At 42.6% G+C, this 24,356-nt stretch overlaps 1 protein-coding gene across 1 annotated transcript in view; it reads right to left on the bottom strand.

The window, feature by feature from the left end:
- Window positions 1–24,356, bottom strand: part of OBSCN (obscurin, cytoskeletal calmodulin and titin-interacting RhoGEF) — a 192,867-nt gene that overhangs the window by 113,577 nt on the left and 54,934 nt on the right. The window contains exons 28-42 of the mRNA XM_074157645.1: window positions 23,113–23,379; window positions 21,410–21,676; window positions 19,512–19,778; window positions 18,313–18,582; window positions 17,310–17,576; window positions 16,580–16,846; window positions 13,841–14,113; window positions 12,178–12,444; window positions 9,514–9,780; window positions 8,394–8,660; window positions 7,541–7,804; window positions 6,055–6,318; window positions 4,840–5,106; window positions 3,676–3,942; window positions 23–286 (exon numbers count right to left, since the gene is read on the bottom strand). Of these exons, the coding sequence (XP_074013746.1) occupies window positions 23–286; window positions 3,676–3,942; window positions 4,840–5,106; window positions 6,055–6,318; window positions 7,541–7,804; window positions 8,394–8,660; window positions 9,514–9,780; window positions 12,178–12,444; window positions 13,841–14,113; window positions 16,580–16,846; window positions 17,310–17,576; window positions 18,313–18,582; window positions 19,512–19,778; window positions 21,410–21,676; window positions 23,113–23,379 (4,005 nt within the window). The remainder of the gene's footprint in view (window positions 1–22; window positions 287–3,675; window positions 3,943–4,839; window positions 5,107–6,054; window positions 6,319–7,540; window positions 7,805–8,393; window positions 8,661–9,513; window positions 9,781–12,177; window positions 12,445–13,840; window positions 14,114–16,579; window positions 16,847–17,309; window positions 17,577–18,312; window positions 18,583–19,511; window positions 19,779–21,409; window positions 21,677–23,112; window positions 23,380–24,356) is intronic.

Raw genomic sequence — 24,356 nt, forward strand, 5'->3', positions numbered from 1 at the left:
TTCTCATTTCTGTTTTCTTTACCATGCACTGTCAGTGCTGCAGTAGTCTTCTCGTCTCCACACACACAGGTGTACTCCCCAGAGTCCTTGACTTCCAAAGCATGGATCAGCAGTTGTGCTGTAGTACCTTCCTGTCTCATAGTATATTTTTCACTCAACTTGAGCACTTTGTGTTTCTTTTTCCACTCCACGGAGGCAGCCCTAGATAGCTCACATTGTAGCGTGGCTGTTCCACCTTCTGTGGCTTCTTCATTCTTCATCTCTTTCTTGAAGCATGCGGGCAAGGCTGAGGAGTTCAAAATGAGCAGAATGTATGACCATGGCAGCTATCCAAGTAGCTATTTGTCTGTGCTCTGTCAACCAAATGTGACAAGCAAAGTCCTCCCTAATTAAGCAGGATTGATAACCACTCAGAGAACCATAAAACAGTGACTTTGGAAAGACGGAAACCACCTTATTCATAAGTCAGACCTTTCTTTACGGTATGGTTTATGGCATGAAACAGAGAACCACCACTCTCAAGTTCTTCAGACTCTCCAAGACTGGGCCATACCTTATTTTGGGTATTGCCTACCCCAATGGAAAATAAAGCCTAAGCTCTATTGCAATGCAAATAATTACTGGAAAACCTCATAAATAAAACTGCATCTGAGGCATCAATCTCACTTTACCATCAGATTTCTCTTCAGACAGTGATTCTAGCTGAACTTGACCGTCAAATTATGCTGACACACTGAAAACTGTATCAAAAATCTCATCACTAAAATGTAACATTCTCAACTTTAAGATTCTAACATCTTTACAACCAACATCACAATAATATGATTTTCCTTTTTTTAGCAACTACTACTGAACATGAGCAAAGAAATTAATTAATACCAAGATGATTGTCTGAATTTTTTGCAAAGAACACCTGATCTGTGCCTGATACTGACCAGTGGATTCAGGCATTTATGCCCATGTCCAACCACATTTATCAGAAACAGGGCTGCAATTTCAAAGCTGATACTACTATGCTGTTGAAAAAACACCTGGTTGAAAATAATCCACTTAATTTGTTATATATATATATATGTATTTTTTTTTTTAATTTTTGTTTTTTACCATTCACTTTTAGTGCAGCGGTGGTTTTCTGATCTCCATAACAGCACGTGTAATCTCCAGCATCTGTCAGCTCTAAATCATGGATCACCAGCTCAGCAGTTGTGCCCTCACATCTCATGGTGAACTTGCCCTTTGGCTCCAGGGCTCTGTCTCCTTTCCTCCACTCCACGGCGGCTGCTGGCTTGTTCAGTTCACAGCAGAAAGTGGCCGTGCCATTTTCTGTGGCTTCCACGTTCTTCAACTCTTTTTTAAAATGCGGAGGAAGGGCTGAAGATCACAGGTGAAGAGAGAGCACTTTAAAACTGAGGAAATACTGTGTCTTGGTTGCTCCACTGGATTAAAACCCTTTAATCTCTAAAAGTTTTAGAATATACAGTACCTGAGAGGCAAATGATGATTTCAAGGGTGTCCCTGCCTTATGCTTTGCAACACACCACATTCAGCATATCACAACTGGTTTGGAAATCAGTCTCATAAAACTACGATTTCAGTACTGGAAAGTATGCTTTAAAGGCATTTTAGGACATAAAAACAGGAAACTGATTCCAGGATTTCAAGGAACTACGCACAGCTCTGTCTTAAGATCGGATGAACGCTTAAAATGAACACTATGTTACTTAAAATTCCAGGCTGCAGCGTATCATTCTCACCTGCCCGTCTCTCTTGTTAACATAACAGAGCACCATTCAGTTCCGTTCAAGAAAACCAAGTGAAATCTCAGTGATATGCCTAGAGAAATTAATTAATGGAAATATCGAAAGTGCTATTTATGACTTCACCGAGGTCTTCATGATCTGCTTCCAGATTCCATTGACAGCAATCATTGACAGGGACAGAAAAGACTGTATTGTGCTATTTCTCAGTCCTAAGAGAAGGACTTTCAATAAAAGACATTACCAGTGGTTGGTAGAGCTGTCATAACAATTCAAAACTAATAGGTGGGATCAAGACCAGTTTGCGATCCTGCATGAGATCACAGATGACAAAGCAGAAAATCCCTATTAAACATATGTATTTTACCATGCACTGCCAGGGATGCGGTAGTCGTCTTGTCTCCGCACACACATGTGTAATCTCCCGCATCTTGTTCCTCCAGGCTGTGGATTGTCAGCTCAGCAACGGTATCCTTCAGTCTCATTTTGTACTTCTCACTGGGCTTGAGCACCTTTTTCCCTCTCCTCCACTCCACCGGAGTGGGTTTAGTTAGCTCACACTGCAGCACGGCTGTCCCGTTTTCTGTGGCTTCCATATTGGCAAGTTCTTTTTTGAAGAGTGCAGGCAAAGCTACGGGATGTAATATAGACAGAGAGTACATCAAAACTGTTAACCCGGCCCTGAGGAAATTAGGAATATTAGGTCCTGAGGCCAGTCCTTCACTGTCACAGGAAAACAAATCATATAGTCTTGAAAACTGCATCTACTGGAAAACTACTGCAGGATCTCACAGGGATAATTGCCACCATGACCTGCTTCTAATACTGACTTATGCAGGATACTCATCGATTCCCAGCTCATTCTGGTAGTCCTCTCTACCTATTTCAGTCCCAGTTCATCTATCTTGAATATTAACAACCTGACTTTTGATCAAAAGTCATTGCTATGGATGACAGCACTGCTAACTGGAGATCTCTACCTTTCCTCACACCAAAATTTGTCTTTCTTGTTCAGAAAAAAAAGCCATGGCACCTTGAAGCCATAATTTCCAAGGACGTAATGTCTCTAATACCAGGCATGCAGAGCTTTTTCTAGCAGCATTCAGCAAGTTGCCTTATGGTGTTGCCACCAAATTAAAAAGGAAGCAACTTGCACAGGGAAGAAAGTGCCAGCTCAGAGGACTAGAGGAACAGAAATACCTTCAGCTGGGGGAAAGAGAGGAAATAGAAGCGTGCAGAAAATCTGAGAGAAGACAGTTTTGCCTCCACAGTTTTGACCCTGCCCTTAGAAGCATCTTATCCTTAGCACTTATCTCAAAAACTATTCTTTCATTTGTTGGAACTATATACGAACTGCCTCTGCTGGAGGGGCAACCAAAGCTTGTTGCTATTCACCATGGCAGAGACAGGAACAAAACCTGTCTCACTACTCCCTAAATCAGGACCTGCAGAATAACTGTTTGGGGTTTTTTTTGAAAAGTGCTATTTCCTCGGCAGAATATATCACAGCCCCACAAAGGAAGAGGGCAGACATTCCTTCCTAAAGGGAAAAACCTCTCATTGGATTCAATGCTTTTAAAGATCATTCCTTCAAGTTAAGCACCAAAATCCACTGACATCTATTGGACGCAGGGACAAACCCTCCAAGAACTCCTGGAGGTCTGCTCACTTTTGGCCTTACATACAGGTGCCTTTTTCACTCGTAAACAGTGAAGACTAAGATGAGAAATTCTCACAACTCTTCTTTGCCATAAAGCCACCAGCTTCAAACCAACAGATGGTAGGAGATAGGGTGAAACACAGCCAGCAAAGCAAGAAAATGCTGCAGAATCCAACCATCAAAGCAAGTGAGAGACCTCCCAGAGCAAAAGGATCTCCCTGAGATACTGCTACCATAACAAAGAACAACTTTTTTTACCATGGACTGTCAAGACAGCTGAGGTCTTCTGATCTCCACACACACAGGTATATTCTCCTGTATCTTCTACCTCCAGATCTCGGATCAACAGCTCTGCAGCGGTATCTTCTTGTCTCATCCTATACTTATCACTGGGTTTGAGTGTCTTGTTCCCTTTTTTCCACTCCACCGGGACCCCAACCTTGCTCAGCTCACAGCGCAGAGTGGCTGTTGCACCGTCTGTGGCTTCTCTGTTCTTCAATCCTTCTTTGAAAAAGGCAGGCAAAGCTGAAGGACAGCAATATGAGCAGTGAGATGTAACGCTCCAAAGACATAAAATTAAACGTCAGTGTTTAATTTTCCTTTTATCTTGCACAGATTTATCAATACAAGAACACAGATCATCAATAGCCTTCATGAATCGGTATGAGGAAGAAATGCCTTCAACAGGAAAGGACTCAATGCTTGCGGTAATCCATAGAGATTTTTTTACATGTACTCAGAGTCACAAATCAATACAGACAAAAGAAGAAAACCCATTTTTTTCCTGGGAAATTTCAAACTAAAAGAATGAATACTAATTTGAAATTTCTGAAAAAAATGGTTTTTCTTATATGATGTTTTAAATCATAATGGGAGGATGTTTGTTATGTTTTCACATACTTAAGGAAACAAAAAGACATTGTGTATTAAAAAAAAAAAATGAAACACTGGAGTTCCATTTTAAACTTCGGTTTGAAATGAAATTGCTCATTTCAATACATGGTGGGAAAACAAGTATTTTCACCTGAACTGACATATCCTTTCAAACGTGTCAGCTGCAGTAAAAATCAAAATTCTCCCTGGGAACAGTTGTCCCTTAGAAGGTTTTGGCTTGCTTTACGTAGGAGAGTAACTGAATGCAATGACAACTGGCCCATATGTATTGTCCCAGGAATGAAGTATGGGAATAAGATTCCAGGGAATAACCTAACCCTTGGGAATTTTATGAAACCTTAAAATCCCTAAAAGTCATAGTCCCTTAGAGGCAATCCATCTTATTGGGCGTGAGCATAATGGGGAGTCTAACAAGGGAACTTTCAAGGGGAAAAGTAAAATGATGGAACCTAACACCTTTTCTCTGTCCAAATAACAGAGAAAACAGGACAGTTACTTTTAGTATGTGTCTTGGTTTGTTTGTTTTACCATGTACTGTTAAAACTGCCATAGTCTGCTGGTCTCCGCACACACAGGAATAATTTCCAGTATCCGTCGTGTCTAGATTTTGGATTATAAGCTCAGCAACAACACCTTCGCGTTTCATTTTATACTTGTCACTTGATTTGAGGGTCTTGAAGCCCTTCTTCCACTCCACGTTAGCAGCAGCCTTGTTCAGCTCACAGCGCAGAGAGACACTTTTACCTTCTGTGGCTTCTTCATCTGTCAGTTCTTTGGTGAAAAGAGCAGGCAGGACTGCAGAGTAAACGCAACACGGACACGGCATCAAACCTGAGAAAGCCTGACTCATGATCTGCTCACTTTCTTCTCTTATCTCCCTCAACCTGCGTGTCACCAAAGCCACAAGACCTTCGCACTCCAGGATTTTGTTCCAATCTCTAATATTTCAAAAGAGATTTCAGTCTGATTTTTAATATTTCGCCTTCACACCTTAAAACTTGCTTTAAAAGCGAGTTTGTCTATCTGCAAACTTAGTTGACAAGCCATTTATCCTTCACTGTATACACCGTAAAATCAAAGGGGCAAAATCAGAGGCTGTATTTCAATATGAGACCCAAAGCATTTTGTTTCCCTTCAGAAAAGCAGCAGTTCTACAGAAGTACCTGATTCCTGGCACTGTCTGTATTCTTATAAATAGTGCCCCTTAAACCAGAACAGTTACAAACACACTGTCAGGTTTCTGCAGAGATAAAGTATATGCTTTTGAAGAGTTAAGTCAAATTTGGTAAAAAAAAAAATAAATGGTTGGGAATAACAGTAGAATAAGGCAATTTTTCATTAAGATAGTCCTTGTGTAACATCGTACATTGAGGGAAACTTGTTCCTCTTAGACTGCTACACTTGTTGCTCCTAAATTGCAAAAAGTAAATATTCCCACTTTTAGGTCAATCCCTATGGAAAAATTTTTAAACAAGGTGCTGCACTGGACTGGGGAGATTGTGTTGAGTTGGGGACCTGTACTACACTTGTCACTTGAACATCTAGGAAGACAAACAGCACATCAAGAGGGCATCAGGTGAAAGGACAGAGAGAGAGAGAAGGAAAACAGGATAGAAAAATTAAATCAGCAGACGGGAGGATATAAAGTATACAGGGACCAGATGAAACAGGAGAAAAAGAAGAAGACGAGAATTTGGAATTATACAGGTTTACTTGGGGCACGTGATGAGAATTTCTTTTTACCATTTACTGTCAAAGCAGCCGTAGTCTTTTGATCTCCACACACACAGGTGTAATCACCAGTGTCTGCCAAATCCAAATCCCGGATCTCCAGCTCCACAAAGGGACCTTCCTGCTCTATTTTGTATTTTTCACTTGGCTTGAGGACCTTATTCCCCTTTCTCCACTCAACCGGGGCTGGTTTGCTCAGTTTACAGTGCAAAGTGACTGCCTCCCCCTCTGTAGCTTCTTTGTTCAGCATTTCTTCTTGGAAGAGGATGGGCAAGGCTGAAGGATGCAACACCAACAGAGAAGGAATCAGCACTAGGTTGAAGTGAACTGGACTTTGCTATTAGTTACTGGGCTGCAGTGTACACATTTAACCAAAAATGCACTACTGCTGGGTAGATATGTTTGAAAGAGGGGTAAAATCTCCTAGAGCAGAGAGAAATAAATTAGAGAAAACAATATACAACATAACTGTGCTGTGTCAGAGCAAAAAAAAATAAAAGCACAATGGAATATTCTCTAATAGGGTGACTTTGGCACCACAGAGTCAAGCACATGAAACCTCTAAGAAGTCACACTGACCAAGCTTCAGGTGACAAGCAAATGCTATCAAACATGCTAATTTGGGGACTTAATGAGAAACATGGATAGAACGGTTACCATTCACTCTCAAAGCAGCTGTTGTCTTCTGGTCTCCACACAGGCACGTATAGGTCCCAGCATCAGCCAAGTCTAGGTCTTGGATTACCAGCTCGACAAAACGCCCTTCCCGTCTCATTTTGTATTTGCCGTTTGGCACCAAGACCTTCCCGTCCTTCCTCCACTCGACCGAGCCCACCGCCTGGCTCAGCTCGCACTGCAGCGTGGCCGTCCCGCTCTCGGTGGCTTCCTCGTTCTTCAGCTCTTTTTTGAAACGGACTGGCAGGGCTGAGAGATGCAGAATGAAAAGGGGTTGCAACCCAAAAGCCTGCCCAGATCTCTGGTCAGAGGCTGAATCGTCGTTTATTGTCTATCTAAGCCTTATTCCAACACCCTTAAGCACACCCTGCCCTTTTTTTTGTGGCCGGTAAAAAAAAAAACACCAACTCTAGTAAATTATTCTGTGAAAATCAAAGTATGCGTGACCTTGACTGGGATCATGCATACAAATGACAACCTCATCCTCATCATTAAAGATGATGAGCCCTCCTTAACAGAAAATCCCAAGGAATCTTATGTTTCCATACTAATTCAGGAAAACAGACGTACACGTGAGCACCCTTCACTTGAGGAAGGGTGAGAAGACAACACAACACACACACGTCCAACATTTGGCATAATGAAAGCTGATGGTGGATGGAGGTTGGGGAGAGGAGTGACATGGCAACATGAAAAAGTGGAAGGATGAAAAATGTAGAAGCAGGACATGAAGGCAGGTGTTGTGAGGGAATGTACAGAGAGGAGGAGGGAAGAGATGGACAAAAACGTTCCAGAGTTTCACAGGTTATTGCTGACTTTTTACCATTCACTGATAAGGCTGCTGTGGTTTTTTGGTTCCCCGCTACACATGTATAGTCTCCAGCGTCCTTTGGGTCCAGATTGTGGATCAGCAGCTCAGCCACTGTGCCCTCCTGCCTCATCCTGTACTTGTTACTCGGCTGGAGAAGAGTGTGCCCCTTCCTCCACTCCACAGGGGCCTCTCTGCTCAGCTGGCATTGCAGGGTGGCAGTCCCACCTTCCACACCTTCCACACTTTTCAGGTCTTCTTTGATGAGTGCAGAGACAGCTGAGGAATGAAGCGTTCTCATTTTACTTGAGGAGCATCATTACCAACTGGTGACCTCATACGAGACTTAAAACCAAAACAAATTCTCTTGGCACAGCTAATAAGCTCTGACCTACCTGCAATTCCAGGACACTGCTCGCATTTACAATAACACACCATGAGTTCAGGAGAAAATAAAAACAAAACAATTATTTCCCAATATCAAGGTAATTAGCCTTCTGCTGCTGCCCAAATGCTGATGGTCACAGGCAAGTGAAAAACTTGCTGAGAAAGTGCAGACGAGAATTGTGTATTCTTTAAGAAAATATGTAGCTGAGGCCGTTCTTACCTTCCTTAGAGCTCAAACACCTCTGTCCAGAGCAGAAAGCAGAACCGTTATTTCAGAGGCAAGGAAATATATTGCTGTCAGGTATATTTGATTGCTATGTTTTAGAAAACAGAGGACATAATGGACCCAGCCAGAGCTGCCTTTGGTTTGTACTGATCCCCTTTTTTTTAATCTCTGAACGCTCACTCTAAACACGCAGGACCTGGCAGGACCACGGCAAGAACAACAACAAATGGTCACAAGCAGGTGTCTTATTCCTACCATGGATTTTGACTTGGGCTGTGGTCTGCTGGTCTCCAGTGTCACAGGTGTATCTTCCCGCATCTTCTGGCTCTGCATTATGAATCACCAGCTCTGCCACTGTCCCCTTCTGCTTCATTTCATATTTGGCACTTGCCTGGAGGGCAGCTTCTCCCTTCTTCCACACCACGGTGGCATCGGCCTTTGTGAGTTCGCAGCGCAAGGAGACAGATTTCCCCTCTTCCATTTCCATGTTCTCCAGGGCTTGTTTAAAAAGGACAGGCACAGCTAGAACACAGAGCCAGGGATTAGGACATGCCCTCTTGACCTGCTGTACAACTACTCCCCCATGATGGCTGTCACCCCTTAAAACTGCTTTGTTTCCAAATGAGCAGAGCAGCTTTAGACTCTCCCTTGGCCGTGTGGCATCAAAGTGGTTCTGCTTGGGAGGAGGAAGAAATCCCTCCTCAGATGTTATGTCACTGTGGGTTCCTAGGAACATGGGGGAAGTTTCATCTTTAACAAGGACCCCTTCAGAGTCCTCTGAGCATCCTCATCTAACAAATTCTCTGCTGCAGGGCTCTGTAACAGTGTTCATGCCCTGTACCTCTCCTGTTTTCTGCTCCAGCACATAATACTTTTGCTGTATTACTGAAGGTACTGCATTTGTTTAGTGGCACTAGGGAGTGTAGATAGCATCCAAGAGCCTTTAAAAAAGGGTGCATTTGAGAGTTTGGGGGTCTAACCGTTAATCAGGGACTGGACTTGACTTATGCTTTCATGTTCTTCTTGTGCTCCCATGCTCCTGGTTTCCAACTCCAACTCCAATCTCAATCACAACCATGTAAAAAAGCTGATAGGTCAGGAACTATGGCATGTAGGGTATAGAAAACGAACTCTTTGCACTTATTTTTTGCTCAGTGGGAAGTTACAGATTTAAAATCCCAGATGCATAATATGAGAACACATGAATGAAATGCATACAGATGTTTACAAGTATGCAATATTACTTTTAAATGTTATATACGAATTTGTAAATGGCACTGCCGCAAAAAAATAAGTGCTAAGTGACATTTTTTTTTAATAGAAAATTAATTATGGAACACATTAAGAAAGTGTGGCAACACATCTAACTGCCTACCATTTACTTTCACCCGAGCAGTGGTCTTCAGTTCCCCGGTGCTGCAGGTATATTCCCCAGCATCTATTGATTTGACGTCTCGAATAATGAGCTCTGCCACAGTACCCCGCTGCTTAAATTCGTACTTCTCGCTGGCATAGAGAACAGTGTCTCCTTTCATCCATTTCACCGGGGTATCAGGTTTGCTGAGCTCACAGGTCAGCTTGACTTGCTTTCCTTCTTTAGCTTCTTCATTTTGGAGCTCTTGCTTGAAAAGAACTGGTGTTTCTGAAAAAGAACATTGCGGATGTTTAAGGAAACACATGAGATTGGAAATAACTTCTTCCTTTTTGTTTCAGACTTTGCTATTCAGATAGAAAGCCATAGGAACAGAAAAGCAGTAGCAAACAGTAAACAGATTCTTACACCTCACATCTGGCTGCCAGCACTCTGGTGCAGCACAAAATATTTGAGACCATATGGGGTTTTTTTCCATTTAACTATTATCTGTACTACTGAAGACATTGTGACTCTTACTGTTGTCATTATTAACATTAGTGGCAGATGCTGCCCTACTATTAATGACACGAACAGCATGTTGCAGGTGGGTGGTCAGAGCCTGGATCACTGGCACAAAAACCAGAAGACTTTACTGAGATCAACTCGCGCATAACACAGAGGACACAAAGAAATGGCAAAGCACTTTCTGTCATTACCAGCAGTACTCATAGAATCATAGAATGGTTAGAGTTGGAAAGGACCTTAAAGATCATCTAGTTCCAACCCCCTTGCCATGGGCAGGGACACCTCCCACTAGACCAGGTTGCTCAAAGCCCCATCCAGCTTGGTCTTGAACACTTCCAGGGATGTGACTTATTATTGATTTATTAGAAAAAAATTCCACAACATATTTTTATCAGACACAAATACAGACTTAAAACCAGCACAGAGCATACACAGAGAGGAAAGCACAGCTGTACGTGACAGGGGCCCTGGGGAGATTCTTGTGCAGGCTCTATCACAGCCTGGGATTCAAGGCTTTAAGGTGAGCTAGTGTAGAGAAGGCACCCACTGAAAAAAAAAAACCTCAACTGAAGTGTTTTCCTTTCAGGTCATAAAAAAAACCAAAAAAACACAACCCTAATTTCTTCCTGGCTTCTGCTGTCTTATGAATATGCAAGTCAGCTACTGATCCGTGATGCAGCTGCCCTGTGGCTGCAGAAAAACTACAGCCTATTGTTCTCTTTCCCTTTTACCTCTAGTTTGGGTCACTCGGTGTCACGTGGCTACTGGGCTTTTTTTTTTTTTCCTGGTTTTTTTTTTTTTCCTGTTTTTTTTTTTTTTTTTTCATTCTGCTGTTCTGTTGTGACCCTAATAGATAAAAGAAAGCTACAACACTGTAATTTGTTGTAGGCATCCTGATGACTTGACTCCTTCACATCTACTGGCGATCTGAATCCGTGTGTTTAAATCCTGCATCAAAGCCCTCCACGCCCTTCTTTGTGAAGGGAAAAATGAAGCTGTTGCTTAACACTCATTATGAGTGGGTTTTTTCTAATAGGAAATTTCCTCTTCATCATGGGTGAGATCCAGGTCCTACTAAAGTTAGCATAGACCTTTCTTTTTTGTGATACAGGTATTGGGAAAGCATCTCAGTACTAACGAAAGGCATAGCAAATCTGGACCGTTAACCATCGCTTCTCTTCTTGTTATGTCATCAAGGTCTTCTCGTTCCTTGCACAGCAGATCTCAGCCTGACGTTGACTCATTTCTTTGTGCTCTAGATAAATACTGTGAGCATCTTGCCTTCCCTTGTCATGCTCTGAGTTTCAGGTTGACTATTCCAACGATCCAAGTGCTTTTTGTTCACATTGACTTCTCTAATCCAGGTACGTGTAGGGTAGCTACTAGTCAGCCTAAAACCAGCCTGTGCCATTAAGGGCCTTCCCTGTATCTGCTTGAACCTGCCCATGTGAATGAGCAATTTTGTTCACTGGAAACAAGCTCCTCCTCAACCTCAGGCTGGAGCAGGGACTTAAGACAGGCTGGAGCAATTTTAAGGTGGGCAGCGTGTGGTGGTAGTACATGGTTCTTACCCAAAATGCTCAAGGAAGTACATTAAAGTCTCACATGTCTAAGAAGAGAACTTTTTCTCCAACTCAGACAGCAATGCTTCAGACAGCAACCTTTCAGATACCACCTCCTGTCTTTGGAATCTTCCAGTCTTTGGAATAAAAACTTTGGATGCACTACTCAATAAATTTGGCTGCTTAAAGCAGTTACCCAGACAAATGTGGGTGTATGAGCTCCCTCCTTAGAGAGGGCCATCAGTGGAGACAGCTTCAGAAGGTGATTCATCCTTTCTCTGTATTACCTTTACGGCTGTGCGGATCTCCTACAGAGATGCCCACTCTTCTCTACCGACCCATTGCTCTCTGCTTGAGAAAACTCAGGCACTTAACTTTCACCGAACTAAAATCAGGTAAAATGAAGGATTTTCCTATTTCACATTCTGTCACCTCTCTGGGTGCTGTCCCAGATGACTTGATGAGAACCTCTCCTGCACTGCGGTGCAAAGAGATAAGGTTCCTTTTCAGTATAGTTTCACGTTCTTATTTCAATTTATTACTCTGACCTTGGTGTTAGATGAGTTAAGACCCAAACCATCACTCCAAATGTTCTTACCCTTGACAGTAATAACCGCACTACTTTTAGCTGCTCCAGCCTCACACTCATATCTGCCACTGTCTCTTTCTTCCGCCCTGTGAATGACAAGCTTGGCTTCAAATCCCGACCGGCTGATGTTATACTTGGAAGAATTCCTAAGGCTCTTCCCATCTTTGCACCACTTTACAGGGCTGTCTGATTTGGAGGTTTCACAGTGAAGGATCACATCCTCTCCCTCAGTGACTTCAGTATCAACCAGCTCCTTTGTGAAGATGCAGGGCTTCTCTAGAATCACATAAAAACCATCTGAGATGTTTCAGAAGAGGTGCGGGTTTTCAGATCACAAGTAATCTGTGAGATTTACATCTGAGATTACTTGTATCAAAATTACAGGTCAATGTTAGTCACAAATAATTTGATGTTCATGACATAAAGTCCCCAGGAAGGCACCAGTCATGCCATAAAGAGTCATTGAGTAAATACCTAATGTCATCTGGGAGAAACTGAAAAGACAATATCCCTGTTGAAGAACATAAATAATATCTCCTGCATCTCGCTAAATACGACATGATTTTCCTAAACCCTTTTCTGTGTGAGCTGATTAGTTTGAACCTTCTAACTGAATGTGGAAAGGGAGGTGCAATACAGGTTTCTCAAAGCCAGTCATCTAGAGCAGGTATCATCTCATCACTATGAGACACCTAAAACCAGGCAGATAGCCCAAACTGGTCATGTAGGGTGTCTCTATAACAACTGGGAGATGACAGACACCTCTAGAGACCAGATACTCACTTCTAAAGTAGGTCATTAGGAGAGAGAAGATGAACTGCTCTCTGGAAGTGCTTGTCTTTCTACGCAGCTTAGAGAAGCAGTCTAAGCTAGATTCCAATAGCTAAATTGCCCAAGGTAGATCTTATCCCCCCTAGCTTAATGCTTTTTCATTCATAAAAATCCAATCAATCAGGAAACCAAAACCTGGTTTTGGAACTATAGCATCACATACTAGTGTTACCAAAAGGAATCAGCCTTTTGCAAGAAAGACCTTTCTTAGCAAGGAACATGGTGATTCTGAAAAGAATGAGAATATGACCTGACACAGTGGAGACTGCGTGTTTTACATCTCTAGGCAATGAGAAATATTTGTTTCCAGTAAGAAAATACCTCTCTGATCCTGTAGTCTTGGGCTGTTTGGCATTCATTTTCCCCATCACTATAGAAGTAGACTAACATTGCACTTTTAACTCAGTTTAACTTTTCCAGAGAAAACAATTAATTGTCAACAATGAATAGCAGAAAGCACACATAATGTTTCCTTTTAAACAATGAAAACTAAATTTAAAACTTACTGATTTCACTTTTTTTTTTTTCTTGAAATAATTGATTTCTCCTCATTTATCATCACCCTATCGGCTTGGCTAAGAAAAACTGGACCACACATCCAACGTAGCATCATTACAGTATAGCATTCCCATCTAGAGATCAATAAACACTCTGAGAGATGTCCAGAATTACAAAGTGTTCATTCCCCAGCCCTAGCTTCATTGTATAGGTAACGCATGGAACATATACATCATGGGGCCAAATTTGTAGCAATTTTGTTCTTTTGTTCCACCTACCCACATTAACCCATACTTATTTCTACACATTCTTCCCTCTCCTGCAGTTTTTATGATTGAATTACCTTTAACAACCAAACTGGCAGATGTTTTCTTATCACCAGCTTCAAATGTAATGACCCCCGAGTCCTTCAGTGAGAGTTTTTTCAACGTTAGCAGGTGATATCCACCAGGCTGAGACTGGATGTCATTAAGTTCATTGGTATGGAGTGGGGTTTTATCCAAAAACCACTGCACTTTGCTATAGTCTACGGGAGAGATTCTGCATTTGAACATGGCAGATTCTCCTTCTAACACAGTGACATCTTCCAGGTCTTCTGTTATTAGCACTTTCTGGCCTGAAAGGAACATAGACATATCAATTACTGGAATCTTCAGTTTCTAGCATGAAAATAGATATGGAAAACTCCAAGATTTCCCATGTGAGTATTTCAAGACAGAAATATGTTCATGATACAGAAGACTGAAACACAATTCCCCTGTTATTGAACACACAAAAAAAAGACATTCACAGGAAGATAATATATACAGGACACACACCAATATAGGATGAAGACAACTTCAAAGCAGCAGAACACACATAGCAGAACAAGTAGCCAGTACAATGCAAATCCAGTGTTATAAAGTTTCTCTTAATTGAACTACTTGGAAAGGCTGAAACGATGCGGCTCTGACAGCATCATTGGACTCTAGACAACACTCAGCAGATGATCCCTCCCACGGCAACCCCTCTGTTTTTCTAGAGCAAATATGACTTGCTTTCTATGGGTTAGGACCACCCAGACCCATCTTAGATTCATAGATTGGTCCAGGCTGGAAGGGACCTCCAAAGGTCATCTAGTCCAACCTTCCCACAGTCAGCAGGGACACCCCCAACTAGACGAGGTTGCCCAGGGCCTCGTTGAGCTTCACCTTGAATATCTCAAGGGAAGGGGCCTCAACCACCTCCCTGGGCAACCTGTTCCAGTGTTCCACCACCCTCATGGTAAAGAACTTTTTCCTAATATCCAATCTAAATCTCCCCTTCTCCAACTTAAAACCATTGCCCCTCGTCCTGTCCCTGCAGGCCTTTGTAAACAGACCCTCCCCAGCCTTCCTGTAGGCCCCCCTCAGGTACTGGAAGGCGGCTATGAGGTCTCCCCGGAGCCTCCTTTTCTCCAGGCTGAACAACCCCAGCTCCCTCAGCCTGTCCTCATAGCAGAAGTGCTCCAACCCCCTGATCATTTTAGTGGCCCTCCTCTGGACCTGCTCCACCAGGTCCATGTCCTTTCTATATTGAGGGCTCCAGACCTGCACACAGTACTCCAGGTGAGGTCTCACCAGAGCAGAGCAAAGTGGCAGAATCACCTCTCTGGGTCTGCTGGCAACACTTCTTTTGATGCAGCCCAGGATGTGATTGGCCTTCTGGGCTACAAGTGTACATTGCCTGCTCATGTCCAGCTTCTCCTCCATCAGCACCCCCAAGTCCCTTTCCTCAGGGCTGCTTTCTAATACCTCATCCCCCAGTCTGTATTGATACCGAGGATTGTTTCGGCCCAGGTGCAGAACCCTGCACTTGCTTTTGTTGAACCTCATGAGGTTCAACTGGGCCCACCTCTCCAGCCTGTCCAGGTCCCTCTGAATGACATCCCGTCCCTCTGGTCTATCGACAACACCACACAGCTTGGTGTCATCTGCAAACTTACTGATGGTGCTCTCAATTCCTCTGTCTATGTCATTGATAAAAATGTTAAACACCTTCTTTGAGTTTAGTCTAATCACAAACACAATAGGAAGTGGATAGAATGTCTGACTGCAGCTTTGGGAAGGAAACAAAACAGCAGCCCTGAAAACCTGTCTGTACAAATATAGACAGATATACGCCTATCTAAATAAATAAATTAAATAAGGTTTTCACTCCATACCAAGATACATCTGATGTTGCTCCTACTTATACCAGTACAGGGAACTTTTACTTTTTCCTTGAGCTTTGTGACAGAGAAGTACTTTTTCACTCAGGAAAGTTGGTGTTAGAAATCTCACAGCGAGTTCAGGTAGCTCAGATCCTGAGGCCGTGATGGGGATGAAGTTCACTTCTTTGCTTCTCATGGCTGCTCTGGCAGACGATCAGAGGTGGAGGTGTCTGGCTCTATCCTCTAATCTTTAATAATTAACTATAATAAGTGGACACTGCCACTGCACACTGTCTATTCGTGAATTGTTCCTCCTATTCTCTTCATTGTTTCATCAATTTAATCTCAAGGGTTTCTCCCAGTTGGGACTCCACAGAGAGAACTGTGAGGAGCAGTAACCACCAGACCTCACTCCTTCCCCTTAAACACTACTCTGCTGTTAACGTTGGCCACTACAGCTCATTTACTGCCCGTACCATCAAATGAAAGCTGCTGGGTTGTACTCTTCAGCTGGAGATTGGGTTGTACCCTTCATCTCTAAGGTGCAGAGGGGCATTAAGCACTTAGAGATCCCTGGACCACTTATTCGCCCACCTCCTCTTAGAAACCACTGCATCAAGGGACATGGAGAAAAGCCCGGAGGCAGAATAATTTTTCCCTCATCTAATAACAGACACTCTGAATCATATCCATCGTATGTTCACACAGGAACACCTGACTCTCCTCACATCAGCATTTTGGGTTTTAAATCACACCCAAAATACTCCAGGTGTGATTGTTTCAAATCAACAAATTGCTCTGCACGTCCTGCTATATTTTTGCTACCTGTATGCTTAGAAATAGATTTGCCTATGCATAGAATGTTTCCTAATGGTGAAACAGGACATACAACCACATTCCTCTCACGCCTACCTTGCACAACTAGCTTGGCTCTGGACTGGGCATCACCAATGTCACAGCTGTAAGTGTCACTGTCACTTTTCTCCAAGTTATTTATGGTCAGCTGCAGGACTTGTCCTTTCTGCGTGATCTCGTATTTCCTGCCAGCCCTGAGTTCAGCTATGCCTTTCCTCCAGACCACAGAGGATGCGGCTTTTTCACTCTGGCACATAAAAACTGCAGTTCCACTTTCATCAACTTTCAGATCTGAAAGTTCCTTGACAAAAAAATTAGGTTTTTCTGGAAGGAAAAAAAGAACCAGAGAGAGAGACAGATTTGTTACCCAAACAAGTCCTGTGCATACAGAATGGTCTTGAATACCCTCTGCCCCAACTTGTAGAATCACAGAATATAGAGATGGAAAGGATCTGAGAAGATCACCAGGTTCATCTCATGTCACAGGGTATATCAGATAACATACTTCCAGAAGATACCTGGAAAGCTTAATGCCATAGTACAGTGCTGATGAGATCTTTCCTGGCAAAACCCATATGGTTTTGATCATCCATATTCAAATGGCTAACTTTTATTGGTTCATTATGTAGCGTATAAGATTCTTCAGTGCCTACAAGGTGGGTTTTTTCAGTTTTCTTTAAAATCTTTTAATCCATGACATTTTTTGAAAACTAAAAATTGGTTCTGTTTAGGGACACAGAAGAGAAAAACATCTCCCACAGGCTGTAGGTATCTGTAGATATCTGACCTTGCACTGTGATCCTGGCTTTGGTTTTAGAGACCTCTGTCTCACAGGTGTACTCCCCACTGTCCTTCACCGTGGAGTCATGGATGACCAGAATGGCCCGTGTTCCCTCTTGGTGCAAGTCATATTTCTGGCTTTTTCGGATTGCTTTGCCGTCCTTGTACCACCTGATGCTCACATCAGGTTTTGACAATTCACAGCTCAGGCTGATGTCCTGCCCCACTGCTGATGTTTTATCCTCCAGCTGTTTTGTAACCTCGGTGGGCTTTTCTGAAGAGGAGGAAAAAAAAGAAAAAAATAGAGCTTTAAATAAAAATCATGATCACTATATGGTCAGAAGTTTTGCAATTCAAGTAACCATCACTTTTCACATTCCCCAAGGAAATGGAAGGGAAAAGCAATCTTGCTCTTTAGTACACGTTAATTGCAGTTATGGACTCTCGGTGAATACTAATGATTGCTTACAGGAACTGGGGACATCCATTTCAGGGGATGTCCTTTTGTCATCACTGAAGCTACTCTAGGCATGTACTTAGGGTGGGATCTACCTCACTAAATGCAGACATCCATGCTACAGAGATACGTAGCAGAGGCACTCCCTCTACAGCCAGCAGTGATCTGCTAAGTACAGGCAATAGAATTCAAGAAACAGTTTAATTTGGGCTAAATAGGACTAACTGGATGTTGAACCATGTCTGAAAACTACCTATTTCTTCTCTCTACTGACTACCCTGGGAGCCCTGGGTGATTATCTCAGTTGCACACAGTCTGGGTAGCAATTGTCTGTACAATTACACTACCCAGTGTATTCTGCAAGTCTTAAATATCTATTGAAAGTTTCAGCCTTTCTCTTGTTTTTAAGGAAAAATTCTCAGTGCTTCGAGGCTCCCAGAGAAGGCTGCTCTTCACTTTGATCACAACAAGAGTTTGCCTTCATGATTTACTGACAAACCTTATGAAAAGACACACAAGAAATCAAACCCCAGAACCTTTCTGATCTCTTTACCTTTCACAACCAGAGAAGCCTTGGAGGTTAGACCACGGGCAGTGAAAATTATTTCCCCAGCATCATCAGGAATCACGCTTTTGATATTGAGTGTATATTTCCGACCCATGTTAGAGGCTTTAAATCGCCCACCGCTTTCCACTTTGTTCCCGTTCAGCGTCCAGTTGAAGTCGTCAATGCTTTCATGGGACAAAATACACTCAAAAGTGCAATCTTCTCCCTCCTGGATTTCGGTATTCTTCAACCGTTTGGTGATGCCAATGTTCAGTTCTGGAAGACAAAAAGTAGGTTAATACAAGGAGAAAAGGCTTTTATGACTAACATGAGTGGTAATATTGACATTTTTGGCTCATGAGACTGGTTTATCTGTAAGACTGACAGGACAGCGCTGCATTCCTTACAAATGTATTTGACATGGGAAGGGTTTGTCAGACATTACCCACTCAGAATCACCACAAAGCTATAGAAGAAAGGACACGTGAGTCTCCTGACTTTGCTCTGGAGGGACTGCATGAAGAACAGCTCACTCGGTGGAGCAGAGTCAAGATTCAATGAGCTAGAGGGGAGAAAAGCTGTCAGAGAGGAAGCCTCTGGGACATTGCGTGAGGTTTTTCTCCATGCTGATGTGCGAAATGGGACGTTTGTATTTGTTAACTTCTTACCATCCTATCCCTCCTGGTGTTCAAATCAGACAGATTCAAAATTTGTCTCATTATCAATATGAGTCTGAAAGCCACGAATATTTCTCTTTCCTTCAAGTAGCCACAAGGATTAGAGGATAGGTTGAACTGCTGGGTTCTTCAATAGACAATGTTGTTCTACTTTTGTGTTCCCACAATGGACTCTGAATTAATAGCTCAGAAATGCGAAACACAAGTTTCTGGGGTGATTTGGGTTTTTGTTGTTTGTTTTTTGGTTTTTGGTTTGTTTTTTTTTTTTGGTTTTGAGTTTTATTTTGAGAAATTACTTGCTCTTCTGGGAGGATATCTGCACCTTAAGGATGTTCAGGATGGAAACGTTGTCACTACATTCCTGACACGAGGTTTTCACTGAGACACCAGATACATCAAAGAGTAACAGGGATTGTTCAGGCATCACTGTGTCATGTGAGGTTTATGGAGGAATAAGTGAGAGACAAAGTGACGAAGCCCACCCATATCTGCAGCACCCCTTGACTGGCCATCATCTACAATACTCACCCTGAACGCTGACCTTTGACTTGGCGACATCAGTGCCAATATCACAGGTGTATAAACCCGCATCTGTCTTTTCAAGGTCATGGATAAGGAGGCACAGGCTCTTCCCAGACTGTATCTGCTCATACTTGTTACCAGAAGTGAGAGTCACGCCATCCTTTTTCCAAACAGGTTTGACCTTCTCTTTGGAGACTTCACATTCCAGTTTAATCACACCTCGCTCCTCACCAAAAACATCGTCCAAGGACTTCATGAAGACAGCAGGCTTCTCTGAAGGTTAAGGGACAAAACAGACAACAACCAGGATATTTCAGTTGAGACATTTTCAGCTGCTATCAAATATTTAAAGAGAGCTTAAGTAAACTCCTGGCAATGCTGCTGACACCAATGCAGGACCTAATGCAGTCTCACACCTCATGATAGAATGATAAAAACTCATCACAATTTACTAATGGGAGAGCACATGGAGGGAGAGAGGCAGCCTGTATTGCCATGGATGGAGAGTGATATTCTGTGCTGTAACCGTGGCCTCTCTTATGACTGTGAACCTATGAGATTGCAAGGACTCCTTTTTCTTTATTTTGGGACATCTGTCAGGCACAGGAGATCCCATCACAAGGAAAGGGACTTGGAGCAATCATATAGGGCTCTAGTGAAGGCAGAAGGACAGCTTCACACTTCTATGGAATAGCTACTCAAGAAGACCGAGGAGATTTAAGGAAGCACTTGTTTGCATCGCAGAGGAGCTGAAAACATTCTCTGGGAGCATCCTTTCTAGTTGCAGCAGTCTGCAAGTGGAAAGGGGTCAGGTGGCTAGGGGAAAAATGTGTGAAAAGAAGTAACTGGGACGTAGCTCTTCTAAAGCCAGAGAGCTGGCACTGCCTTTTCACGAAACAGGATTCATGCGGTAGAAGCAGCAATAAAAACATTTTTCCTCCTGCCTCTTTGTTTTATTGATTCCCTTTCTCTAATTTAAAATATATTTGACACTGAAGATATTTATAAAGGGGAAATTTTTAACCAGACTTAAAAGAAAGAAGGAAGAGGAAATCCTTCAGACTCTCTGAGTGGATAGAGTGAAAGAGTCAAATTATTTAGATACTCTGAGAAGAACAAATTAGTCATGATTGGGAGGCAAAATGCAAAGGAAATCAGAGAGATAATTCTCCAAGAGGCTATGGAGGATGTCAGACTGACTTTCAGAGAGAATGGCTCTGACCATTTCCCACTCATGTTTCCAGATATATGAAGGAGGTAATTTAGGCTAACAAATCACTATCATTTACCTGAACATGCATTTACGGGAGCGTTGCTAAAGAAAATGTGATTTTGAAATTTTGGTGAGAGTTTTACCTTGTGTTTCTAACATGCCTAAAATTAGTCATGCAACTCACTGTGGCTTAGTTGATGAACAAGAACATGTTAAACCACAGCAACTCAGATGTGTGACCAGACTTTAAGGCATATTAAGGACAGCAGCAAACCGCCTTCTCTTTGCTGAATCAGTTCAAATCCAGAGCTGATGTACTAAAGGTGTGCCCTACCCTTGGAGGTATGCTGAAGCTCAGCTTCTTGCAGACAAAAATCTTTATAAAGAACAGTTTACAGAGTATATATCATTGAAGAGACCTACAAGTAAAGGAAATTGCTCTTGAGGCTCATCCTGATGACAAGAAAAAGGATGCTAAATAGCTATCATTTGGTGTCCTATTTGGCAGGACACCAAAACAGTCTTCCTTAGAAAAATCGTTAGCTACAGTAGAAAATCACACTGGAAGAAAGTCCTTGCACACTTATTACTTGGTCCCAGAGCTTACAAGCAGGATTCCTGCATGGATATGGCAAATAATATCTTCTTTGCATCTCTTATTTAGATTCAGGAGGGTGTGATGATGACCCACCTATCACCTTCAGACGCACGCTCTCTGACACCTTGTCCGACTTCATTGTCACTGTGCCAGCATCCTCAGGCTTGACCTGCTTCATTGTCAGCATGTAGCAATTGCCAACGTTCCTGATGTCATTGAAGTTGTTGGTGTAAAGGAGGGTGCCATTGAGGAACCATTCCACATCTTCGTCATCATGGGACAGCTCACAGGAGAAGACAGCGGAGCTCTCTTCTTCAATTTCCACGTCCTGCAGGTGTTTGAGTACTTCTACGTTGCGGGCTGTAGGAAACCAAGGTGCACATCAGGACTGTTACCATAAATCAGTACTGCTATCACAAACAGATTTCATAGCGTTTAGAGTTTATTAGATGGTTTAGTCTGGTCTCCTGTGCACCATGGGTCATTACATTTACATGGTTCTGCATTTAGTCCAACAACAACAAAAAAATCCATTAAAAAGATTATATTGCTTAGAGTCCTCAGTTCTCTTTTTTTACACATAAAACTTTTTGGGTTTTTTTTTTTCTTTTTAATTTAAAAATAAGTAATTATTCCTAAAATGGTAACGACATTACAGTGGTGTCTAGGGACCACACAGAGCTCCAATCCCTGTGTGCTTGTCACCACCCATACACTCACACTGTGTAACTAAATTATCCCTGACTCACTGCCAGGAAAACACAGAGGATGAGATGAAGACAGTGAGTTTGGCCACAAACAGCAAGTACAAAGAGATTAAGCAATTTGCTCAGGTTTAGGGGGCGACAGGGACTGAATTCTTTCCTTTCCCAGCCCTTGTCTAGAGATTTGTCTTTGCAGTTTCTCCACTCAGGAAATGCTGTTTCTCAAGGACTGGCTAACTCAGAGGAGGGTTTGGGAGCATGAAATCATTTTGTCATTTGGATGACCCTCTGCAAGGCCTAACTGTTACCAAGAGTGGCTCCCTGGACTTCTGGAAATGATTCAGCAGCTCACATCCAAGTCTTGATGAAAGTGGCACAAAGATCACCTTTTCTTGCAGTTTCACCAGAGGTGAAGAGTTGGCTAAAAATAGTGCCATACCAGGATGAGGCAGAACATCATTATGAATAACAAACATATAGCAGATATAAAAGCTGACACAGTGGCCAGGAAATGAAAACCACAACCAAGATCACCAGCATCAGGCCTGTACCAGTTTAACATAAAGGATGTTTTTTAGTGAGAAGTACTAGAGTTCTAGTTCCTCAAATGAAACAGAAAATAATGTGCCCTGAGAAAGACACATGAATTTCCACCTTACCCAGATGGTGTCCTTCCACATGCATTACCTGCTTCATGGCAAGTGCTGGGTTTCAGTATCATGGAATACCAGCACAGTTCACTTAAGGTATCGCATTTACATAACAGTAGCAGAAGGAACTGTGGGAACCTCCATCTACTCAAGAAGAGAAACCTAGGGTGAAGTACTTATCCATAAAGACATCATAGAATAGTCTGGGTTGGAAAGAACCTTTAAAGGTCATCTAGTCCAACTCCCTGCCATTAGCAGGGACATCTTCAAGTCGATCAGGTTGCTCAGAGCCCCATCCAGCCTGACCTTGAATGTTTCCAGGGATGGGGCATCTACCACCTTTCTGGGCAACCTGGATCAGTGTCTCACCACACTCAGCATAAAAATTTTTTTCCTTATATCTATGCAACAGGCAAGTCTCCCTGCTGCAAAACCCTTGTACCTTCAACCGTCAGCGTGGCTTCGGTCTCCGCATTTCCAGCCCTGCATTTGTACACACCAGCATCTTCGGGCTTCACCTTCAAAATCTTGAGCTCTGCTGAATGCTGTTCCCGCTTAATTTTGTACTTCTCAGAGGGCTCGATGGGCGTGTGGCCCTTGAACCACTTCACAATCTTTGGGGAAGGCCTGAAGTCACAAGACAGGATGACAGAATGGCGCTCCAGAGCTGTCTTGTCCTCCATCTTCCTGGTGATCTGTATGTGGTAATCTGTAAAGCAGGGGTGGGAAGGAATCATAGACTGGCTTGGGTTGGAAAGGACCTTTAAAAGGTCATCTAATCCACGCTCCCCTTCCATGAGCAGGGACATCTTCAACTAGATCAGGTCGCTCAGAGCCCCGTCCAACCTGATCTTGAGTGCTTCCAGCCATGGGGCATCCACCACCTCTCTGAGCAACCTGGAGCAGTGTTTCACCACCCCCATTGTAAAAAATTTCTTCATTATATATAGTCTGAATCTACCCTCTTTTAGTTTAAAGCCATTAATTCTTGTTTTATCACAACACGTGAAGAGGAGGAAAGCTTCTAATTTGTATTTCATGCCAATTATTTTAATGTACATTGTGCACAACTCTTGTGAATTGTTCTGATGAAGGTACAGGTTCCTGTTACAGAGTTGATTTGCTTTGAAGCTAAACAAACATGAAGATCTATAGGGAATGTTGGTTTCTGTAAGATAATACTGTCTATTAACTTACAAACGCGTGGTCCAATTCTGGTTTAGTGTTTACTGAAACACTCTCTAATTCAGGACTTTATGCAAGTAAAAGTGAATTAAAGACAAAACAAGGACTTCAGGACGCGATTGGAGATATTTACAATGGAGACAGCGGAAGATAAAAAGCCCTGAAGCTTTGTCTCAGATCAAATCAATGACAAAGTGGATTAAGTAAATGAGCTATCAAACTTGTCCAGTTCAGAAATGGGACAAAATAAACTCTCCTGGCAAATTGCATGTTTTCTCCTCTTCGATAAAGTCAAGGGGGAAAAAAAATGGTCTTAACTGAATAGATTCGAATATCAGGCACTCCAAACTCATTTAATTGGATCCCTTCCTGAGACATTGCTGTCTCATATAACACATCCAGCACTGCGCCCAACAATTTGTAGTTGGGAACTAAGCAGATCTTCCAGGTAGACCTACATTTCCAAGACCCCAACCAGTGGATCCTGCACATTAGGCAGTC

This window comes from Numenius arquata, chromosome 12 (assembly GCF_964106895.1).
Source record: "Numenius arquata chromosome 12, bNumArq3.hap1.1, whole genome shotgun sequence".
Classification (NCBI taxonomy): domain Eukaryota; kingdom Metazoa; phylum Chordata; class Aves; order Charadriiformes; family Scolopacidae; genus Numenius; species Numenius arquata.